At 45.4% G+C, this 19449-nt stretch overlaps 1 protein-coding gene across 1 annotated transcript in view; it reads right to left on the minus strand.

Annotated features, from left to right (window-relative positions):
* The window catches only part of LOC111596796 (optomotor-blind protein), a 77877-nt gene that overhangs the window by 36984 nt on the left and 21444 nt on the right, over positions 1–19449 (minus strand). Inside the window, exons 2-3 of the mRNA XM_023311156.2 lie at positions 6346–6459; positions 6112–6274 (exon numbers count right to left, since the gene is read on the minus strand). Of these exons, the coding sequence (XP_023166924.2) occupies positions 6112–6274; positions 6346–6459 (277 nt within the window). The remainder of the gene's footprint in view (positions 1–6111; positions 6275–6345; positions 6460–19449) is intronic.

A 19449-nucleotide genomic window follows, 5' to 3' on the forward strand; every position in this document is an offset into this window, starting at 1 on the left:
AACATAAAAGCGCGTTCACCATTAGGCGCTTAAACCAACCCCCTACTAACTGACGCGCCCCCTCCCCCTGCCAACCGCTTTTTATGGGGCATTGAAATTTATGAGGCATGCTCAGGTTTTTATTAGATTTTAACTAGCCTAATATATAGGACTGGCGCCAGGGCCAGGGCCAGGGCCAGGGCCAGGTCCAAGCAGGGCTGGGCCCCAAAACGCAACGTGCTAAAAACATTAAATATGTTAATAAGTTTCAACGCCCCACCCACAGCCACAGCGAGGGGGTGGGCAAGGTAGAACAAGCGCAAAAACTAAATGTTCAAGTTTTAGCGCCAAAGTCGCAGCAAAACAAATTCTGAGGTTGACACATTTGGTAACGAGACATGAAAATGAAAACGAAAATGAAAACGAACCACTGCACCGCCGAGTGGTGCGCTTAAGTACCGTCGGTCACGTCAACGCCACTCGAAAAAGTCACAGCTCGCATTATGCTAATGCCCAAAGCCCAATGCCCAGAGCCCAGAGCCCAGAGCCCGCGTGCCGCTTTTTGACAGATGTCTGGGCGCAGTCGCTGGGCTCCGGCATCTGCTGGCGTTTCGTTTATCTGCGTGTAGCTAGCTGTACGCAATTGAGGTTAACACTTGCCCACTCAAGGCAACCGTCTGATAAGATTGCAAATTAACTAAAATATGCTAGCCTAGGCTAGGCTAGGCCAACTGTGAGCAAAAGCTACAATTTTGACGAGGGCAAAGAGAAAAGAGAGCGAAGGAGGCAGAGCAGAGCTTAAGAGTGAAGGAAGGAAGGTAGCAGGAAAGGAAGAAAGGAAGAAAGGAAGCAAAGAAGGAGGGAAGGATTTTAAGCAATGAGAGAGGTAGTGCAAGAGTTGGTGAGAGAGAGAGAGGGCAGAGAGAAAGCAAAGAGAGAGAGAGAGATGAGATGAGACCATGGAACAAGGATCAGAGCAGGAGAAAATTATTGAGTGAAGCAAGTAAGGAAGAATTTCAAGGGATAGAAAGAGAGGGACATATAGAGAGATAGAGAGAGAAAGATAGAGAGAGAGAGAGAAGGAAGCACACGAGCATGAAACAACGAAGATTGAAGGCAGAAAACAAGGATCTTTTGAGACACAGAGCAAGGAAAATGAAAGCTAGAAAGACGCCAAGATGCAAAGAGAAGAAAAGGGAAGAAATGAGAGACACCGAGAGATCAGCAGAGCTAGAGATGGGCCAAAGGCGACAGACACTAAAGAGCAGGAGCAGCCTAAGCGCTAAGGCCTCGCGCTTCGAATTGAAGTTTGGCCTAAGCTGAGAGCATGAACTTGCAGAGGCAAAGTGAGGCAAAGTCTATAAATGCGCAAGGCTTTTCATTAGCTGGTCCACTGAAGCTAAACTCTTTATGCTGCATAGCTCAGACTCAGCTCTTATTGAGCTGATATGAAAAACTGAAGTAGATAGATGAACTTGAGGTGGTTTATTGTCGAGCTGTGAAATGAAAAACTATGAAAATATTTGAGCAAAATTCTTAAAATGCTGCCAGAGGCGACTCGCTCTCTTTCTCTCTCTCTCTCTCTCTCACTTGCGTGTGGCACAGAGGGCTGAGAACGAATAATTGAGGGGCGTGGGCGGCAGGGCGTGGCATCCACTTGTAAAACTGTTTGCCAAAAATATGCAAGCAATTAAGGCAACTATTTCCGGAGCGGAGAACTTGCAACAGCTGCTGCAGCAACAACAACAAAATCTAAAGGATGCGCGCAGGACACGATTCAAGCTGCTGTTGCCTAATCTGCCGCAGCAGCAGCAGCAGCACAAAACTTGATCGCAAACTGATAGCCAATGGGTTTCGGGTTTATTCTTCTTTTTGTTGGGTTATTTATTGTAGCCAAGCTGCCAAGATACCCTTTGCACTCTCGCCCGTCGCCCGTCGCCCGTCGCCCGTCGCTCCTGATGGCATGATGTATGTTGGTCCCCTGGTCTGGTGCCTGGGTGCGTGCGCCGTTCGGCGTCACGATATACGCTTAGATAGTGAGCCGCAGCGCCGCAATTGATGGCATTAGGCATTAGATAAGAAATCAGACATTTATAGGTACACAGGGACGGAAGGACGTGCGGACGGACGAGACAAGGGACTTCTCGAACAACAGCAGGAAGAAGCAGAAGAACAACATCATAATCATCCAGCGAGCAGAGCTATCATTAAATAGCTTAGGGGTTAGGCCTGCACTCAGGGGTTGAGCGCCGCCAAGGGTAGCAACTAATTTCGCTTTTATTTCGAGAGTGAGAGAGACAGAGAGTTGCTCTTCCCAGCGACAGCAGCCATTGCCCATGTGAACCATGAACTACTCATGGCAGACCCTTTTACCAAATGTCTAGTTGACGGAATGCAAAGAAGTTTGCCACAATTAATGGATGGCTAAGAATGGCCAAAGTGTCTATTGAAAGGGGCTTAGGCTGAGCAGGGGCAGCAAAGTGGGATAAGATTTGCCTTAAAGAGCAAAGATTTGGCTATCAAAAATGTTCGCAGACAACGAGCAAGACAATCAACTAAAGAGGTATATATATAATATATAAATATATATATAAAGAGGTATATATATACCCCATATGCAATAGGCATATGTGTCTAATTCCTTGACTTTCAAGCAGAAAGCTGAAAGAAAGAAAAACCTCCCCAAGCCAACAGATCATTTGCTCAGCAGTAAGTGAAGTCTCAGGAGAAAACTTTTCGCGAACTCAAATTTTTCATGGCGTTAAGCAAATTTGGTTCACCTTTAAGCAGTCTTCAGCTGCTTCAAAGCATAGAAATTGTTTGGGTTCGTCTAGCTTCAAACTCTCTAAGCCAACTTCCAAGTATTCTCTGACCCAATTGGGGTAATGAAAACATATTTTTTCTATCATAAAAAAATCCTTGATTTGTCAACTCACAGCGGCAAGTTTAGAAGCATCTAGAATCTAAATATATATATATATGGATATCTAGAGATATATGTGCACATAGATATCTATATATATATGTAATAGTTGCTTGATTCATTTAATTGGCTTCATATTGTAAATGGAGGCAAAGCAGCCACGGGCCAGGGTCAGGACGTGGCTGTGGTCTCTGCCACGGGGTCTGCTGTCAACTTCAAAGCAGCCTTTCAAGTTGTATTTTGGGCAACACCTAGCAGGCAAGACAAGAAGACTACCTGCCTGGCTATGACAGACAAATTGGCCATATCCCATATCTCAATGCATCCGCACACTCGCACACCCGCACACACGTAGACGGGCGGACATGAGTTTGCGGGCCGCCTTTGATTTTCTAAGCGAATTGTTTCAAGACAGCCCGAGCTGGCACAGGATCTGAGGCTGGATAAGGCTTGAAAAGGCTTGACAGGACATGTGAGCTTCAATTAATTTGATTTGCGTTTCAAGGGCCCGTCGAGAACCGGAAATGGAACTCCACTTCAGTTTATTTGTCAACTTGGCTGTGATAAATTTTTTGCGCTTGGTCTGCTGCGCAAGGGCGTCGACCACTTGGCCATGGCTGAATGAGCACACAACGAGCCACTGCAGATGCCATTTGAAGATGGCCAACTATGCTTTGAACTATAAATGAAACTAATGCCGCGCAGACAGACCGACAGACAGACAGACAGACAGACAAAGAGACTTGGAGAGCTGCTGCAGCACTTTGGGTCGTTAGGTCCTTGGCGCTGCAGCTGGACCGCCACTTGACAACGGCTTGAAGTGCTGCCAGGCAGAGTTTCGGCAACACAGTGTGGCATGGGCCTGGGCATGGGCCCCTTGGTTGGTTGGGGCCGCTTAATTGGCAAAGGCACTGCGCCAGCTACAACAATTAAACGCATTAGGCAACACCTCAGACACCAGGCACTGAGCGGGAGCAGGCCAACCCCCAGTGCGGTTCATTTCAATAATTTTTGTATTTTAGGGTTGCGACAGCCGCAACATGGCCGACACACACACACACACACACACTCGCACACACACACATGTGCTCGGGGCGTTTTAAAACGCGCGCGTTTTTTGCTCTGGCCAAGCTAAGTGCATTTCAATGTCGGCTCAGGTTGGCAGGTCAAATAGGCATGCAGCTCAGTTCACATGTGAGCAATTATATGGCTGGTGGGGGTGGGCGGGTGGCAACGACTTACTGTTGTTTTGACACGCAGCCAGCGGGCACAAATAGTATTAAAAACAGAAGAAAAAGGCGGGCGCAAGGGCGCGGGTGCAGTGGGTGGGGCTGACCTCGGTTCCAGGTGCCGTCCGCTGACCGCAAAATGTGTTAAATTATAGATTTGAGCGTTTGCTGAGAGCGACAACAGCTGTTGGAGCACACTCTCTCTGTCTCTCTCTCTCTCTCACTCTGCCGCCCCCCTGCCCCCTGGCCGTGTCTTGGGCGGGGAACACACGCAGCGCCTTGTGTCGGCACGCGGCGTTTGAACTAAGCGAAATTAATGGCCAACACAGGCTACTTAGCGGAGGAGCCAAAGCCCACGCACACAGAGACAACAGCGATGTTGTTGTAGCCCTTATGGCATTCGCTGATGTCTGCGCCGTCTTGTTCGGCGCGCGCGATTTATGACTTGGCATGCAAAAAGGCAAAGCACAGCACAAGGCGAGCGGGGGCGGCGGGCAGCGGGCAGCGGGCAGCCGGGCCAGCAGACATGACAAAACTGCATGGCGCCCGCCAGCGTCGCCATCATTGAGCGCTGCGCGCTGTTTTTGCCCACCCGTTGCGACGCCGCCGTCGCCGCCTGATCAATAAGAAAAGAAACTGCAAAATTTGCGCAGCAGTTGATGAAATTTACGCGATCGGCATCGGCAAAGTTCAAAAGCAGCGGCCTTGGCGGCTAAACAAACTGACCACCGAGCAGCCACCGAGCACCGAGCACCGAGCACCAAGCACCAGCGCCAAAAGCCAAGCCGCCAATTTGTTTGGCGCTCGCGCCCACTGCGCCCCAGCAATGAAACGAAACGAAAGTTGTCGTCGTCGTCGTCGTCATAGACGCCGTTCCTGTCTTTTTGTGCGTCTTATCCGTGCGTGTGAGAAGTTTTAGATAAGACTCGCTCTGTCTGTCTGTCTGTCTGGCCTGTGGCGCTGCTTGGCTGCTTGGCTGCTTGACTGCCATACTTCAAAGTGGGCACCGGGCACCGCTTAAAGCATTCGCCAGCTACGCAAATTCTGCATTGATAAGCCAGCTGGGCAGGGACTCTCATTGGAGAGGAGTGTTAGGTGCCGGCACAGCTTCCTCTTTAGGCATACATATGCATGTATATATGTGTGATATAGTTAGATAATATTCGCTTTGAAGTCAGCAGCAGCAGCCGCAGCAGCCGCAGCAGCACGTGTTCATCAAACTGTCAGCAAACAGCGGAAATGCGCGAGAGCGAGAAAAGCATCTACAGTTCCAGTACTTGGAATCTAGAAAAATCACTTACCAAAACTTATTGAGCACAATCTAAACTGTGAAAATATGTCAATAATCATATTAGAAGCAACTCCGAAATATTCCGAAATTTTAGGAACTACTCCTAATTGTTTACTGAGCACAAATCGATATGAAAAGCTTTACAAACTCTTAAAACGAACTAAATTGCATGCTCCGAATAACTCCGAATAACTCCGAATAACTCCGAATTACTCCGAATGACTCTAAACGACTCTTCTAATACTTATAAAATGTCAAACCTATGGAAAAGGCGCATTTCTAGTAAAAATGCATAATTCACATTACTGCGAATTACTCCGAATTACTCTTTAAGCACTTTTAATATGTCAAACCCATACAAAATATGCATTGTAAGTAAAAATGCATTATTCACATCACTCCGAATAACTCCGAATGACTCCGAATTGCTCTCCTAGCATACACACCACATCGAAGACAATTCAAATTTTCAAATTCCAACAAATTTTCAGTTTTAAATACCAATTTACAAAACGAACTACTCCGAAATACTTGATACCTGTCAAGTTTTGTAGCACCTATGCCGTGGTTCACTGATGAATGATAACAGATAAGAACGAAAAGGAAATATATTGTGTATTATTTGGATACGTGTTTGTTGTCAGGATCTAGGGCTTAAATAACTAATGCGGTAAACAAAGAAGACGTACAGTACTTACAAATCCATGTTTATCACTAATATTGTTGGTCAATTTTAATTTGTGAAATGAAACAACTTTTTGCATCCATTGCTCACCCGTTGTGGGCGAATCTGGATGGATGTACATGCGTTTTGGCATTTCAGGATCCGCTTTGCCAGCGACCATCCAGCGACTGTAAAAAGGAGCATTATTTATTGAAATGCACACACACACAGACACACACACAGGCACACACACACTTACCTATTGTGAAATTTATAGCGATAATCATCCGCCGCAACGATATCCAGTAGCAATATGTATTTAGCCTTGGCATCCAGACCCGAAACACGAAATTTCATTTGCGGAAACATTTGTCTGCAAGCACAAAGAGTGAGGGAGAGAGAGAGAGAGGGAAAGAGTTGTGGTTAGAGTGAGATGGAGCACAAGTCATTTTGGCTGGGTAATCAAATAAAACATTAATCAGCACGGCATAAAGCCTAAACGCAGCAGCGGTTCTCAGGGGGCCCACCAGCAGGCTCCACAAATGTGCAACACACACACACACACACACACACACACATGGGCATGCACACAATCACAATCATCATCATCATCATTATCAGTGCCTGGCGAAAAGCAAACAAAACCCCAAACGGCGATCAGTCGCGGAGTCGCCACGTCGTTGCCAGGTTATCAAGTGGCGCCAAGCCGCAAATTGTTTCCAGCTCCAGACTGGCGTTCGACCGCAGTCGAGTCCGAAATTCAAATTGGCCACGGCCACGGCCACGGCTAAGGCTAAGGCTATGGCTAAGACCGAGGCTTGTTGATTAGCCTTAGTCCATGTTCTGGCCATGTTGGTGGCAATGCGCAAACTCGAAAATTACATGGCCAGGCCGGGGCGATCAGCGACCAGGCTGAGGCTCTGTGCCTCAGCTAACCACCCAAGTAAAGGGCTGCACCCTCACACACACACACACACACACACACACACACACACACAAATATGAAAATTATAAGTTTAAGTAGCAATCACTCAATCGCTGCTCTGGACGCCGTCTTCGACTGCGACTCTGGCCGAGCGCCAGCGCCTCATGAATCAAATTTAACGAACGTCTTGTTCATGTTCACAGATCATCATCAGCTGCGCCTGCATTTTGATAAAAAACAAAAACAAAAACAAAAAGGCCCCCAAACAAGCCCGGGCCAACAGCAGAGGAGACTGACTCTGGGCAGAGGCTAACAAGCTGACTGATGTCTGACTGCCTAAATGACTAACTGACGAACGGACGGACGAACGGACGGACGAACGACGGACTGACTGGGAGACAGGCCGAGGCACTAACTGAACGAACTGCAGCGATGTTTCTATTTAGAGAGCTGCAAAAGCTGAAGCGGGGCCAGCAGCAAGTGGGCAGAGCAGCCTCAAAGATGCGCCAGCTGGGCATGCACGACTGCAAGCATACGCTGTGTGAGTGCAAGGAGTGCTGAAGCTGCCCATAAGAACTTTGACAACTTTTTGTGTGTGAGCTTAGGAAATATTTTTGCAGCAGGAAAACCTAATTCGCTCGCTCTGCCTCTCTCTCTCTCTCTCTATGTATATCTAATAGCCATACACATTTACAGGGTATACAAACGTTTCGGGCCACTTGCCGTGGCAAAAAGCCAAAGCCAGCCCACGTCTTGCAGCCTTCGTCTGCCTTGAGCCGGCCGCCTTGGCTCCCCCCACCACGTTCGACTGCCTTTTTCGACTGCAAATTATTTTTTATTTGCGAGCCAGCAGCAAACGAGACTCGAAACGAGGCTGAGACAGAGACTTGGGACTGAGACCTGGGACATGGGACATGGGACATGGGACATGCAACTGGCAACTGAGGCCGTGGCACGTCTGCCTGGTTAGTTGGGCTCCTTTTGGCATCGTTTCTGTTCTGCTCCTTTTTTTCTTTTCTTTTCTCTCAATTTTTTTTTTTTTGGGTTTTGTTGCTGTTGTTGTCTTAACTGAATAGCTCGTTAACATTATTGAGCACTTGGCGCCAGTTGTTGGCAGCTTGTTATGGCCAGAGCCAGAGCCAGAGCCAGAGCCAGAGCCAGAGTCGGAGCTCGAGTCGCGACGCATAGCCCCATAGCCGCAAGCGCCAACTGGAGCCAAGACGCTTGGCCCCTAAAAACAAATCGGCCCACCACACGCGCACAGCAACGCCCCACCCCCTGCCCCATCCTCTATATTCCTGGGCGCGTGTGTGTGTGTATGTGTGTGTGTGTGGCACCTCCTCTGCGGCTGTGTGTGTAGCTCGAGCTGTGCTCGACAACAAAACGATTTGCTCTCGTTTGTGTTTGCCAAAGCTGAAGCTGCGGCTGTAGCTGCTGCCTCTTCTTCTTCTTCGTCGTCTTCTGCTTCTTGCTCTTCTGCTGCTGCTTCTTCTTGCCTCTGCTTGGGCTGGCGTAGCTTCGTGCAAATCGTTACGTGTAAAACTTGCACCTTTTGACCGAAAGTTGTTTGTTTTGTTCAAGGGGCCACACATTATTTCTTTCTTTCCTTTTTTTTCCCGAACGCGCTCAGCTAATTCAATTTCCTCATATGCCCATCTCGCTCTGCCGCTGCCGCTGCTGCTGCTGCTGCTGCTGGCTGTTTTTATTGCAGAGCAATAACAAACAACAACGAGCTGTTAATGTGGCTTGAAAGTGTTTGGCAGGCTACTTGGGCTCGACCCAGCTCGCTGCTCACAGAAACCCAGAGCCCATAATTAAGCCTAATTAAGCCGACGACTGTGTGTCCGAGTGTGTGTCTGTGTGTGTGTGTGTGTGAGGTGTTGCTGGCTCGCTCGCTCGCATCCCTATTGAGGTTAATGGCTAATCAATTAGCCCTGGCTTCAAGCACTTGGGCTCGGCTCCTGCTGCCTGCATGCACTGCGCCTCGGCCTCGGCCTCAGCCTGCCACAGCGATTGAGTTGTAATTGGCATTTCGATTTGCCATTGACATGCTCCGAGCCCAAAGTCAAAGCCAGAGCCACAGATAACGCTGATAATATATATATATATATATATATATATATATATAAATGCTGCCCGAATTACGTAATGACGCAACAGTAAACGTTATCAAATAGCCGCCAAGGTGTGCGGCATATCAAAGGAGTGACGCAGTGACCATGTGAAAGGTGACTTTGCCTAGTCAGCAGTGCTCTCACTTAAGCTAGGAAAGGGAGAGAGCAAGTGAGAGACAGGCAGAGACTCTAGACTTGAGCTAGGACCTAGGCTCTTGCAGCTGACAGGCTTGCTAGCTAGAAAGAAGAGAAAGACGGAGAGGGAGAAGAGTGGGAAGAGGAAGAGAGAAGGGCAGTGGAAGAGAGAGAGAGAGAGAGAGAGGGAGAGAGAGAGAGAGAGAGAGAGCGAGAGAGAGGAAGAGATATGGAGATATCCTTCAACTGAACTAGGCTCTAGACTCTTCCAGCTGTGACAGGCTAGCAGAAAGTAGAGAAGGAGAAAGAAGAATAGGCAGGGAGAGAGAGAGTCAGAGCGCGAAGTATAGGAATTGAAAAAGAGAAAGAGAGAGAGGATGAGAGACATGGCCTAAGGCACTTGACTTCAGTGATCCTTCACTTGAGTTAGGCGCTAGACTCTTCCAGCTGACAGGCTTGCTAGCTAGCAGTAAGGAGAGAAGGAGAAAGAGAAAGAGAGAGAAAGAGCGCGCAAAGAATAGAAAGAGAAACAGAAAGAGAGAGAGAGAAAGAGAGAGAGAGAGATAATGAGAGACATGAGCTAAGACACTAGACTTCTGCTCCAGCTGACGCTGCCTCCCAAAGTCTCAAAGTTGAGTCTTGAGTTGTCAATTTGGCAACAGAGTAGAGCACAAATATATCTGGCTCTGTGAGCCACCTCAAGCTGAAGCAGCTCTCGCTATAAACTGATTCTAAAGCCAACTCAACGTAAGGCGCTCTTCTGTTATCTTTAACTCTTCCCTTTCCTTAACTCTTGATGTCTTCTTCTGCTCTTCTGTTTCCTTAACTCTTGATGACTTCTAGTCTACAATTAGGCAAGTTGCATAGAGTGAGTGCAACATGACTAAGCCTGCCACAACTCTGTATCAAATATTCATAAAGTATTCAATTATGCATTTGGCATTTGATTCGCACGTAGTCACAGTCAAAGTTTGCTTTGAGCTCTGTTTGCCTAATGGAAATTAGATGTTGCCACATGCCGCACACAGAGAGAAAGAGAGAGAGAGAGAGAGAGACAAACAGGAGCTGTGTGGCACAGTGGCACATTTAAAAGGCGTTGCGCTATCAGCCGCAGCTAAATGCTGTCCATTGATGCACCTGTGCCACGTCGCCGTTTATCGTTGAGGTTGAGGGTTCAAAGACGCTGCCTGCCAAAGAAGCGTCAATTGTCAATGCTTTTTATCTGCTGTTCAAATCGCTTGTACTGAGTGAGTGACTGAGTCTGTGTGTGTGTGTGTGTGTGTGTGTGTGTGTGTGTGTGTGTGTGTGTGTGTGTGTGTGTGTGTGGGGCAGAGCAAACGAGACGCACGTTGAGACAAAGGCTCTGGCAGAATGCAGACTCGAGCTGCGCCCCGATCGCCTTGTCGGAGGTTTGTCAACAAGCGCGGGGATTAAGTAGCACCTGCAGCTGCCAACAACAACAGCAACGTCGGCGGCGACGGCTGTTGACAGTTCGCCTTTGTGACAACAAAATTGTTGTCGATTTTTTGTGTTGTTTTGTATATTTTCGTTTCCTTCGTTGTTTTAGTTTTGTCTTACAGCCAGCGAGGGGGCGAGAGACACGAGATATCCCTTAATCTCTCTGGGCAGGTTTGTCAACACATTTTGAATGTGCATCGATAACTATCGATAACTGGCGCAAGGGGTGCATATATTTAACATGGAGATTACAGCGCTCTTTACATATGCTCCCAAAAAACGGGAGCCCAATCGGGCAGCTGCTCTTGGCATTTAATTTGAATTTTATTGAATTACAATTGGATGCAAATTGCGAAATGTGAAATTTATTTGACAAATTTTTGTGAATTAACTTGAATTAGCATTTGACGTGGACGTCAAAGCGGATGTCTGCGACAGCTGCCGCTTGCGTAGACTAATTACATAAGCAGCAAACGCACATGTTAAATTTATTTGCGAAATATAGTTTAACGTGAACGTCAAAGTGATTGTCAAGGCTTACGTTTGAGTCGGACAAACAAGTGATCGAAATTCAACATTTCATTTCACAAAAACATATGCTTTCAGTCAGCAAAATGAAGTTGAGTCGCACTTTAACATGAATATCAAAGTAGTTGTCAAAGTGAATGTCAAGTCAAAAAAAAACATTAAAGAAGTTGACTGTATTATTCACAAATAAAATGAATAAACTGAATTTAACTCTAACATGAACATTAAAGTAGCTGTCAAAGTGAATGTCAGCGTAAAATATCAATTATTGAAGGACAATGCCAAGTAAATTTGATAAATTCGATAAGTAAAAGTGAAAACTAGTTCAAGCTGAACGTCAACGTAGTTGTCAAAGTCACTGTCAGCGCCCGCAGCACCAACAGCAGCAGCTGCAGCCATAAAGACTAATTACCCAAGGCGCAGAGAGCAGCACAGGTTGCTGGCATGTGTAGGGGCTGACGCAGAGGCAGGGGCTAACGGGAGGGGCGCGGTCAGCGGGCCAGAGTATGGGTAAGGATAGGAACAAGGTAACCCAAATTAGTTAAACCAATAAACTGACAGCGACCGCTTACGTCTGCTTATAGGCCATATTTCAAGTCTATATAATAATAAAACAATTTATGAAGGCATAACAACAGATAACCCTCCTCCACTCCTACACTCCTCATCTCTACTCCGCCTCCTTCAGCTCTCCCTCTCTCACTCTCGCTCGCACACGCTGCAGCGAAACGCGTCCTGCCCCTGGCTGGCTGTCAGTTAGCGGCAACGCCCACAAGCGTCTCAGCCTCGCTCGTTGCGGCTCGGAATGAATGGCCATGTCATTAAGCGGGGCCCAGACGCAAACGGACCGGAGGGACCAAGCGACCCGCTGAGCGCCGATGCCTCAACAACGACAGCAAAAAAAGGCAATCCTGTTGCCAGGCTGCGACTGTTGCTTGTGTGGCGCTAGGATTAAGTGCTCAGCTGTCCGGCGCGCTGTGGGAATTCCAAGCCCAAGCGCTTCCAGCTCACATACATGTATAAATATATATGCATAGAATATAAAACATAAATAATTTCCAATCTTCACACACATATACACACACACATATATATATATATATATATATATATATATAAATCAAATCGCATGTAATTACAATTTGTGCGCTTAATTATGGAAAATGCGTGAAACGAGCCGCAGCTAAATGCGATTCAATCGCGACTCAGCGAAACGAATTCCAAATGCTCTGCACGCGCCAAAGGCAAACAGAGCGCTCCAGCTGACAATCTATATATAGATACATGTGTTTATATATAGATATATATATATATATATATTTATCGAAAACTAATTAGACTCAAGCATTGTAGGCACAGCTATGACTGAGCTTTAGTATTCGACTTGAATGTGGCGTCAAAGGAACTTGGAAGTAGGTAGAACTGAACAGTTCAGATTCTAATTTCTCTTATATGGAGTGTAGTCGAGCTATTTATAACTATCTATATAAACTATGTATAGATATATCTATCTTCTTTCTTCATATAGCTGTTCCATATTTGCTTTGTCTCTTATTCTCTGCTTACTCTCGATCCATTTATCTTTCTCCCCTTCTCTTTCTTTATCTCTATCTCTCTCCTCTTTTGTATATCTCTGCCTTTCTCTGGCTCTTTTCCTTTTATTCACATATTTTTCACTCTCTCTCTCTCTCTCTCTCTCTCTCATTCTGTTTCAATATTCGTCTATTTCTCTCTCTCTCTCTATATATATATCTATCTCTCTCTTCTCTCTCTTTCTTTTTTCCCTCTTCCTTCTATCTCTCACATTTCATTCCCTCCCACAATCTCCCTCTTTCCTTGCACCTCACACATTTCTCCAGCTCAAGCTCAGCCAAACGTCAAGCCAAACCATCATAGCCTCTGCTTCCATAGAGTATGCAGCATCTGAGCCAGAGGCTGGGCTTATCGCCAGCGCCTGGCGCAGATAAGAATTCGGTAGGTTAAGGAGGGGTAGATTATGTGGGGGCTGTCAACAGCAACGGCAAGCGGTCGAGGCGCATAACTCAGCGCGTCTTCAGAGCAAGTGCTTGATAACTAGACAGCAGAGAGCCTCTCTCTCTCGCCCAAATAAACCAAAAAAAAAAAAAAAAAAAACTGTGCTGAACCCGTTGGCCCCATTGAATTATTTTTTGGGTTTCTTGTTCTAATCTCGCGCAGTTCCAGCTGCGGTTTCCAGCCGCAAGCCGCGCTTCGCGTTGTTTTTTGTTTGTTGTTTCGATTTAATTGTTATGAATTGAAATGCAGTTGTGGATCGCCCCCCCAATCGATAAGGCCAGACAAGGGAACTTCTTGGTGTTGATTTATGTGGCATTTGCGTTGTGTCACTGCTGCGACACAAGACGCCAATGACATTAAAAAGATCTATGGCCCGCAGGCAGTGAATTATGGCTCAAGTGATAAGAATATTTCATAATAGAGATATAGTGTATTGAGAGACAATCATATAATGCTTCAGGCATCGAAATTCCCATTAAATTACTATCATTTATCTATCGATGGTTCTATCTCTCTCAAGTGTCATCAAATTGAAAACTTTATCAAATTCTATTTTGTATTCATTTTCATTTATTCACTTAAATCATGCCCTTCAAGCTACCCCCAAACACACACACACACACACGCACACACACTTAGGCAAAGCTTTGTCCACTTACCTAACTCCGATTCACATTTATTTTATTTCTTACATTTATTTTATTTTATTTTTGTTTTGTTTTGCTGCTTATTACAGTTATTATTTACATGGGCGCCACAACGCCCCCGTACGGCCCACTCAAGCTACACTCAGCCACCCCCAGACACGAATCCGAGCACCTCAAATTGCCATCGCTTTTGTTTGTTTGATTGTTTTCGGGTTTTTATTTATTTTCCTTTTTTTTGTCATAATTGCTCATAATTGCGGCTGCTGTCAAGCACACACGCACACACGTACACATGCACATACATGCACACATGCACACATGCACACACGCACACATGTGCGCCATTTTTGCTCAACATTTTGGCCGCCGTCGCCATCATTTTCGGTCAATTGACACAGACAAACAAAATACACGACAGCAGCGACGACGACAGCAGCGACGCCGGCAGTTTGCACACCCTGGCCTCGGACTTTGCCAACGAGCCCAACACACCAGCCCATGCCCACCCCTCTCTGTCACGTTCGCTTGCTCTCTCGCTCGCATTCACGACTTAGTCCTACAAAAAAAACCAAGTTCTGCACACATTGTTTGCTCTCGCTCGCGCTCTCGTTCTGCCCGCACGCAGTTCATTTGTGCTGCATGCGGTTGAGCGCGTGTGCGCAAGCGAGACAGCGCACGCCCCCGCACAACAGTTTTATTTGGTGCTTTTGTCTCGCTGTCTCTCCGTGTGTGTGTGTGTGTGTGTGTGTTGGCATTTTGCTTTGTTTGCTTTGTGCTTTGCTTAATTTTTATTTTTTTCATTTTTGCGCTGTTGGTCAGTTGTTTTGTTGTTGCCGTTTTGCTTGTCCTATGCCCTGCTCTCTATCTGTGTGCACATGTGCATGTGTGTGCGTGCAAAGCACATGTGTTTGCTCATTTCACTACACTTGTCACGCCGTCGACAGCGAAGGCGACGGCGACGGCGACGGCGACGGCAACTGCGACAGCGACAGCGCTGCCTCTTTTGCATGCAAAGCAGCCAACGGTTATTGTTGCTGTTGTTGTCGCTGCTTAATTTTGATTTTGATTTGCCAGTTTTGTTGTTGTTTTTTACTGCTCATCTTCAACTCGTTTATATAAATTTTGTTGTTTCGCTTTTTTTGTTTTGCGTGCGCTTTTGCCGCCGTTTTATGCTACTTGTCGCTTATTTAAGGCAATTTATTTATTAATTTTTGTTTTCTGCCCGCACGCCCGCCCCCCTCTCTCTCTCTCTGTGTGTGTCTCGCTCGCACACATGCTGTTTAATATGCATGCCGCTGGCTGCTTGCGTTGTGTGATTTTTCGCACAATAATCAAAAGCCGCAACAACAATAACAGCAACAATGGGAAGCAGAAAAAAATGAAAACAATTTTGCAGCAATTTTATATTTCAATTGCAACTTTTTAAGTGCTTTTGTTGTTGTTTTTCGCTCTAATTGAAGTTGGAAAATAAAAAAAATAATACTTTTGCATAAGTGGTTAAATACAGGTAATTTGACTGAAACAACGAATAAAACTAGCAGTAAATATATGGCTTATATCATGAATATATGATATAAATATAGATACATATCTAAAGATATATATTTACAGGTAAATGCTGTAGCTACACTTAAGTAAAGGAATTTCAAGTATCTCTGAGCTCAATTGACAAGTGGATGGCAAGCAGCACAAAAGATACAAAAAGTATCTCATAGATACGCAGTGGAAACACTTCAGAGAAGAAAAAAAAAACAGCGCGGGGCGGCGCTTGGAAAACTTGGTAAAAAAAAAATGAAGATAAAGCTGGGCAGAGCTGCAGATACAAATAGATAGATGGCCGAATGGAGGAGCAAGAGTAGTCGGAGGAGGCGAAGGAGGAGGAGGAGATGAAGCGAGAAGGCAAGGAGACAAACCAGATAGAAGACGCTATTTAAATATTTATGACCAAGTTTTAAATATGCTCGAGCAGCAGCAGCAGCAGCAGCAGAGACAGAGGGTTGGGGGTGGCTGCCCTTAGCCCAGGGGATGGGGGATGGGAGGGGTGGCTGGATCACGCTTTTCGTGTGCTTGTCTTGTTTTTAATTAAATTGTGCGTCAAATGTTTTTCGGCTCGTTGATTTGTGCTCGGCGCTCTTCACGAATTGTCGAGGGCGGTGGGCGGTGGGCGGGGGACAGACGGGCGGACGGGGGCATAGTTGCTGCGGGTGGAGGCGTGGCTACTGCGTGTCGGCGCGCTGTCAATGTTTGCTTGGCAAAGTGTAAGTAATTTATGCGCATTTAGCGCTTAAGTGAGCTTAAAGCAAAGCCAAGATAAAGAAACGCTTAAGAAACCAAATGGGCGTGGCTGCCGGGAGAGTAGCGGAAAGCAGCTCGGGCTGTTGAGTGCCGCCTGCGGTTGGGGCTGCAGGCCAAATTAAATTTAAATATAAATATAGCAACAGTTCGAAATGCGCTGGCTGGACGTGTAACTGCCACGCCCAGTTTATGTTAAAGGTGCCAGCAGCTGGAGGGGGAGGCATAGCTTGTGTTGCAGCTGATACGAATTGGAGTGAAAATGATGAAAATAAGTTGAATGGAAGGAAAGGATATGGATCAAGGTGCGAATGATCCGATTGATCAGAATGATATGGATAAGGCGCAGAGCTAACAGAGTCACGAGAATGATAAGATTAAAAGGAATAATGTGGATAATGATGAGAGTGATTAGAATGAAGAGAATGGATATGGATAATGACAAAGAGAATGAAAAGAAAGCTTGGATAATGAAGAGAGTGATAAGAATGAAGAAAATGGATATGGATAATGCCAAAGAGAATGAAAAGAAAGATGTGGATAATGATGAGAGTGATAAGAATGAAGAGAATGGATATGGATAATGCCAAAGAGAATGAAAAGAAAGATGTGGATAATGATGAGAGTGATAAGAATGAAGAGTATGGATATGGATAATGACAAAGAGAATGAAAAGAAAGATGTGGATAATGATGAGAGTGATAAGAATGAAGAGAATGGATATGGATAATGCCAAAGAGAATGAAAAGAAAGATTTGGATACTGATGAGAGTGATAAGAGTGATACGAACAAAGAGAATGACAACACGGAAGAAAAATATATGGATAATAGACAGAGGGATAAGAGCATGGAGCATAAAGTAAACAACATGAATATTGAGAGTGATAAGAAGCGCATGGAAATAGTGAGAATGAGGAGAGTGATAGGAAAGAGAATGATGAGAAGCATACGGATAATGATGAGAATGTTAAGAATGATACAACTAAAGAGATAACAAAGTGCAGAAGGATACGGATAATGGTATATAAGTCGGATACGGATAAAAGATGATGAAAGTGATGAGCTATAAAATGATTGAAATGATTAAGAATTTGACTATTGAGATTGAAAAGAAGTAGATGATAAAAGTAAGAATGATGAGAGGGATATGGATAATATTCAGAGTTATAGAAATGAGAAACATTAATGATAAGAGTGAATATAAAAAGAATGATGTAAATGTTGAGGATTGAAATAGCTGAAAATGACATGGATAAAAGTTAGAGTAAAAGGAATGAAGACAATGATGATGGATAATGAGAAAAGCTATGCGGATAATCACAATGTAAAGAATAGGAAAGAGTACAATATAGTGTGTGGAAGAATCATGTAAGTAGAGGCTATGAGGCATGCCTAATAATACGGACAGTGATAAGAATGATGCAACTGATATGAATGATAAGAATGCTGTGATGAATGATGAAATTGAAAGTCATGAAAAGAATGCAAATCATGTGGAGTGATTAGAATGAAGCGAATGGGTCAGTGAAATGAGAAACATTGGATAAGTTGACATTAGAGGAAGCTGCGCCTAGCTGAGCTTAACGTCAAGCATAAATATCATTTGGATAATGTGAATGATGATCAGAGGAAGGTGATGGAATTGAATGAACGATGAGACTGATCTGAATGAAGAGAATGATGCTAATCAGTGAGACGAGGATCGCAGTGGATGGCTGGGGCCACATAGCTACGGGCACTTGCCCAGGCGCACATCCGTTCAAGGCAATCAGCGAGCAAGGAGAGAAGAGAGAGGGAGACAGAGAGAGCACGCAGCAGGGGCAGCTGGGGCTAATAACAGTCATCACACACGTCAGACACTCATAAATCCTCAAAGTCAACAAGCTCCAAGTGAGAGACAGCCACAGAGACAGAGAGAGCGAGAGCGAGAGAGAGGGAGATGGGGAGCCTTCATAACGAGTCAGAGGAACCCGAGCAACGGGCGCAGCACAAAACAATCAGATTCTAAACGAGCTGCGTTTAAATGTTGTTAACAGGCCCCACAAACTGGATGCCAAGCGAGAGGGAGCAGGCAGCAGGCAGCAGAGGGAAGGGTTTGTTTGAGGAAACAGAATGTGGCCATTTCTAATGTCCCACACACAGTGTGTGTGTGTGTGTGTGCGTGTATGTGTGTGTGTGTGTGTCTGCAACTGCCCACAGAGCGCGCAGAACTTGTTGCTGCTGCTGCTGCTGCTGCTGTTGGCTTCGACTTCAGGTAGGTTCCACATCCACGCCTGGCTTCATTCATGGGTGGTGCATGTGGTGCTGCATGTGGCTTGCCAGCGAATGCATGTTTATAAGCATAATTCTTATTTATGATCGAGGCGCAGCGATAAGGCTGGCCAACTCTTGGCTTTTGCGTTCTTGTTTAAATAAATCAAATCAACACGATTCGCAGAAACTGTGCAGAAACTTCAGCCAACCAGCCAACATACCTGGCTGCCTGCCTACCTGGCTGATAAGCGAACAGACGCGACAACAACAGCAGCTTGGCCGAAAACAGCGTCTCTCTTGGGGCACCTGTTGCGAGTGGGCAGCCAGCAGAGAGAAGCGATCGCAGAGCGAGCGAAGAAGTTATACATTTTGGATAAGGTTTCCGCCAGGATGTGAGCGAGTTGCATAGATCAGCGATAAGCTCAACACACACACACATATATATATATATATATATATATGTATAGATATATATATATAAGGAGTAAGCCAAGTCAACAGTCTAGTCTGAGCTTGAAGTAGCTGCAGCTAATTTGTTGCCAATAAAACTTGAGCCTGCACTGAACTTATCTAATCTTATCTTAATATTAGCTTACAGCTGCTGTTCGGACTGTGTGAAGCGCAGAGAGAGGCGAGCACTTTGGCACTTCGACTGCAATACTTAAGCTAAAAACAATTAAGAAATGGCCCAAAATATATAGTGCAGATATTTGATATAACATCTATATATACTATATATTGAGCTCATCTTAAGATTCAGCAATTAGCTGAGTTGCTGCAGCTAAAAAGTATCTGTCAGATACTTTTTTCTAATCAGTCTAGTTTATAGTATTTATGCCTTGCTGTTCCTTTAGTTGAAGCAGACAAATCCATTCTCTACGACGTCTTTGCTTACAGCTAGATCAAGCAGCTTTTCGACGCCTTAAAAGTATCTGTAAGATACTTTTTGGCAAGCAGCTTTCATATTTCAAATATA

The sequence above is a fragment of the Drosophila hydei genome, unplaced genomic scaffold (genome assembly GCF_003285905.1).
Source record: "Drosophila hydei strain 15085-1641.00,03,60 unplaced genomic scaffold, DhydRS2 tig00000339-arrow-arrow-pilon, whole genome shotgun sequence".
NCBI classification, from domain to species: Eukaryota; Metazoa; Arthropoda; class Insecta; order Diptera; family Drosophilidae; genus Drosophila; species Drosophila hydei.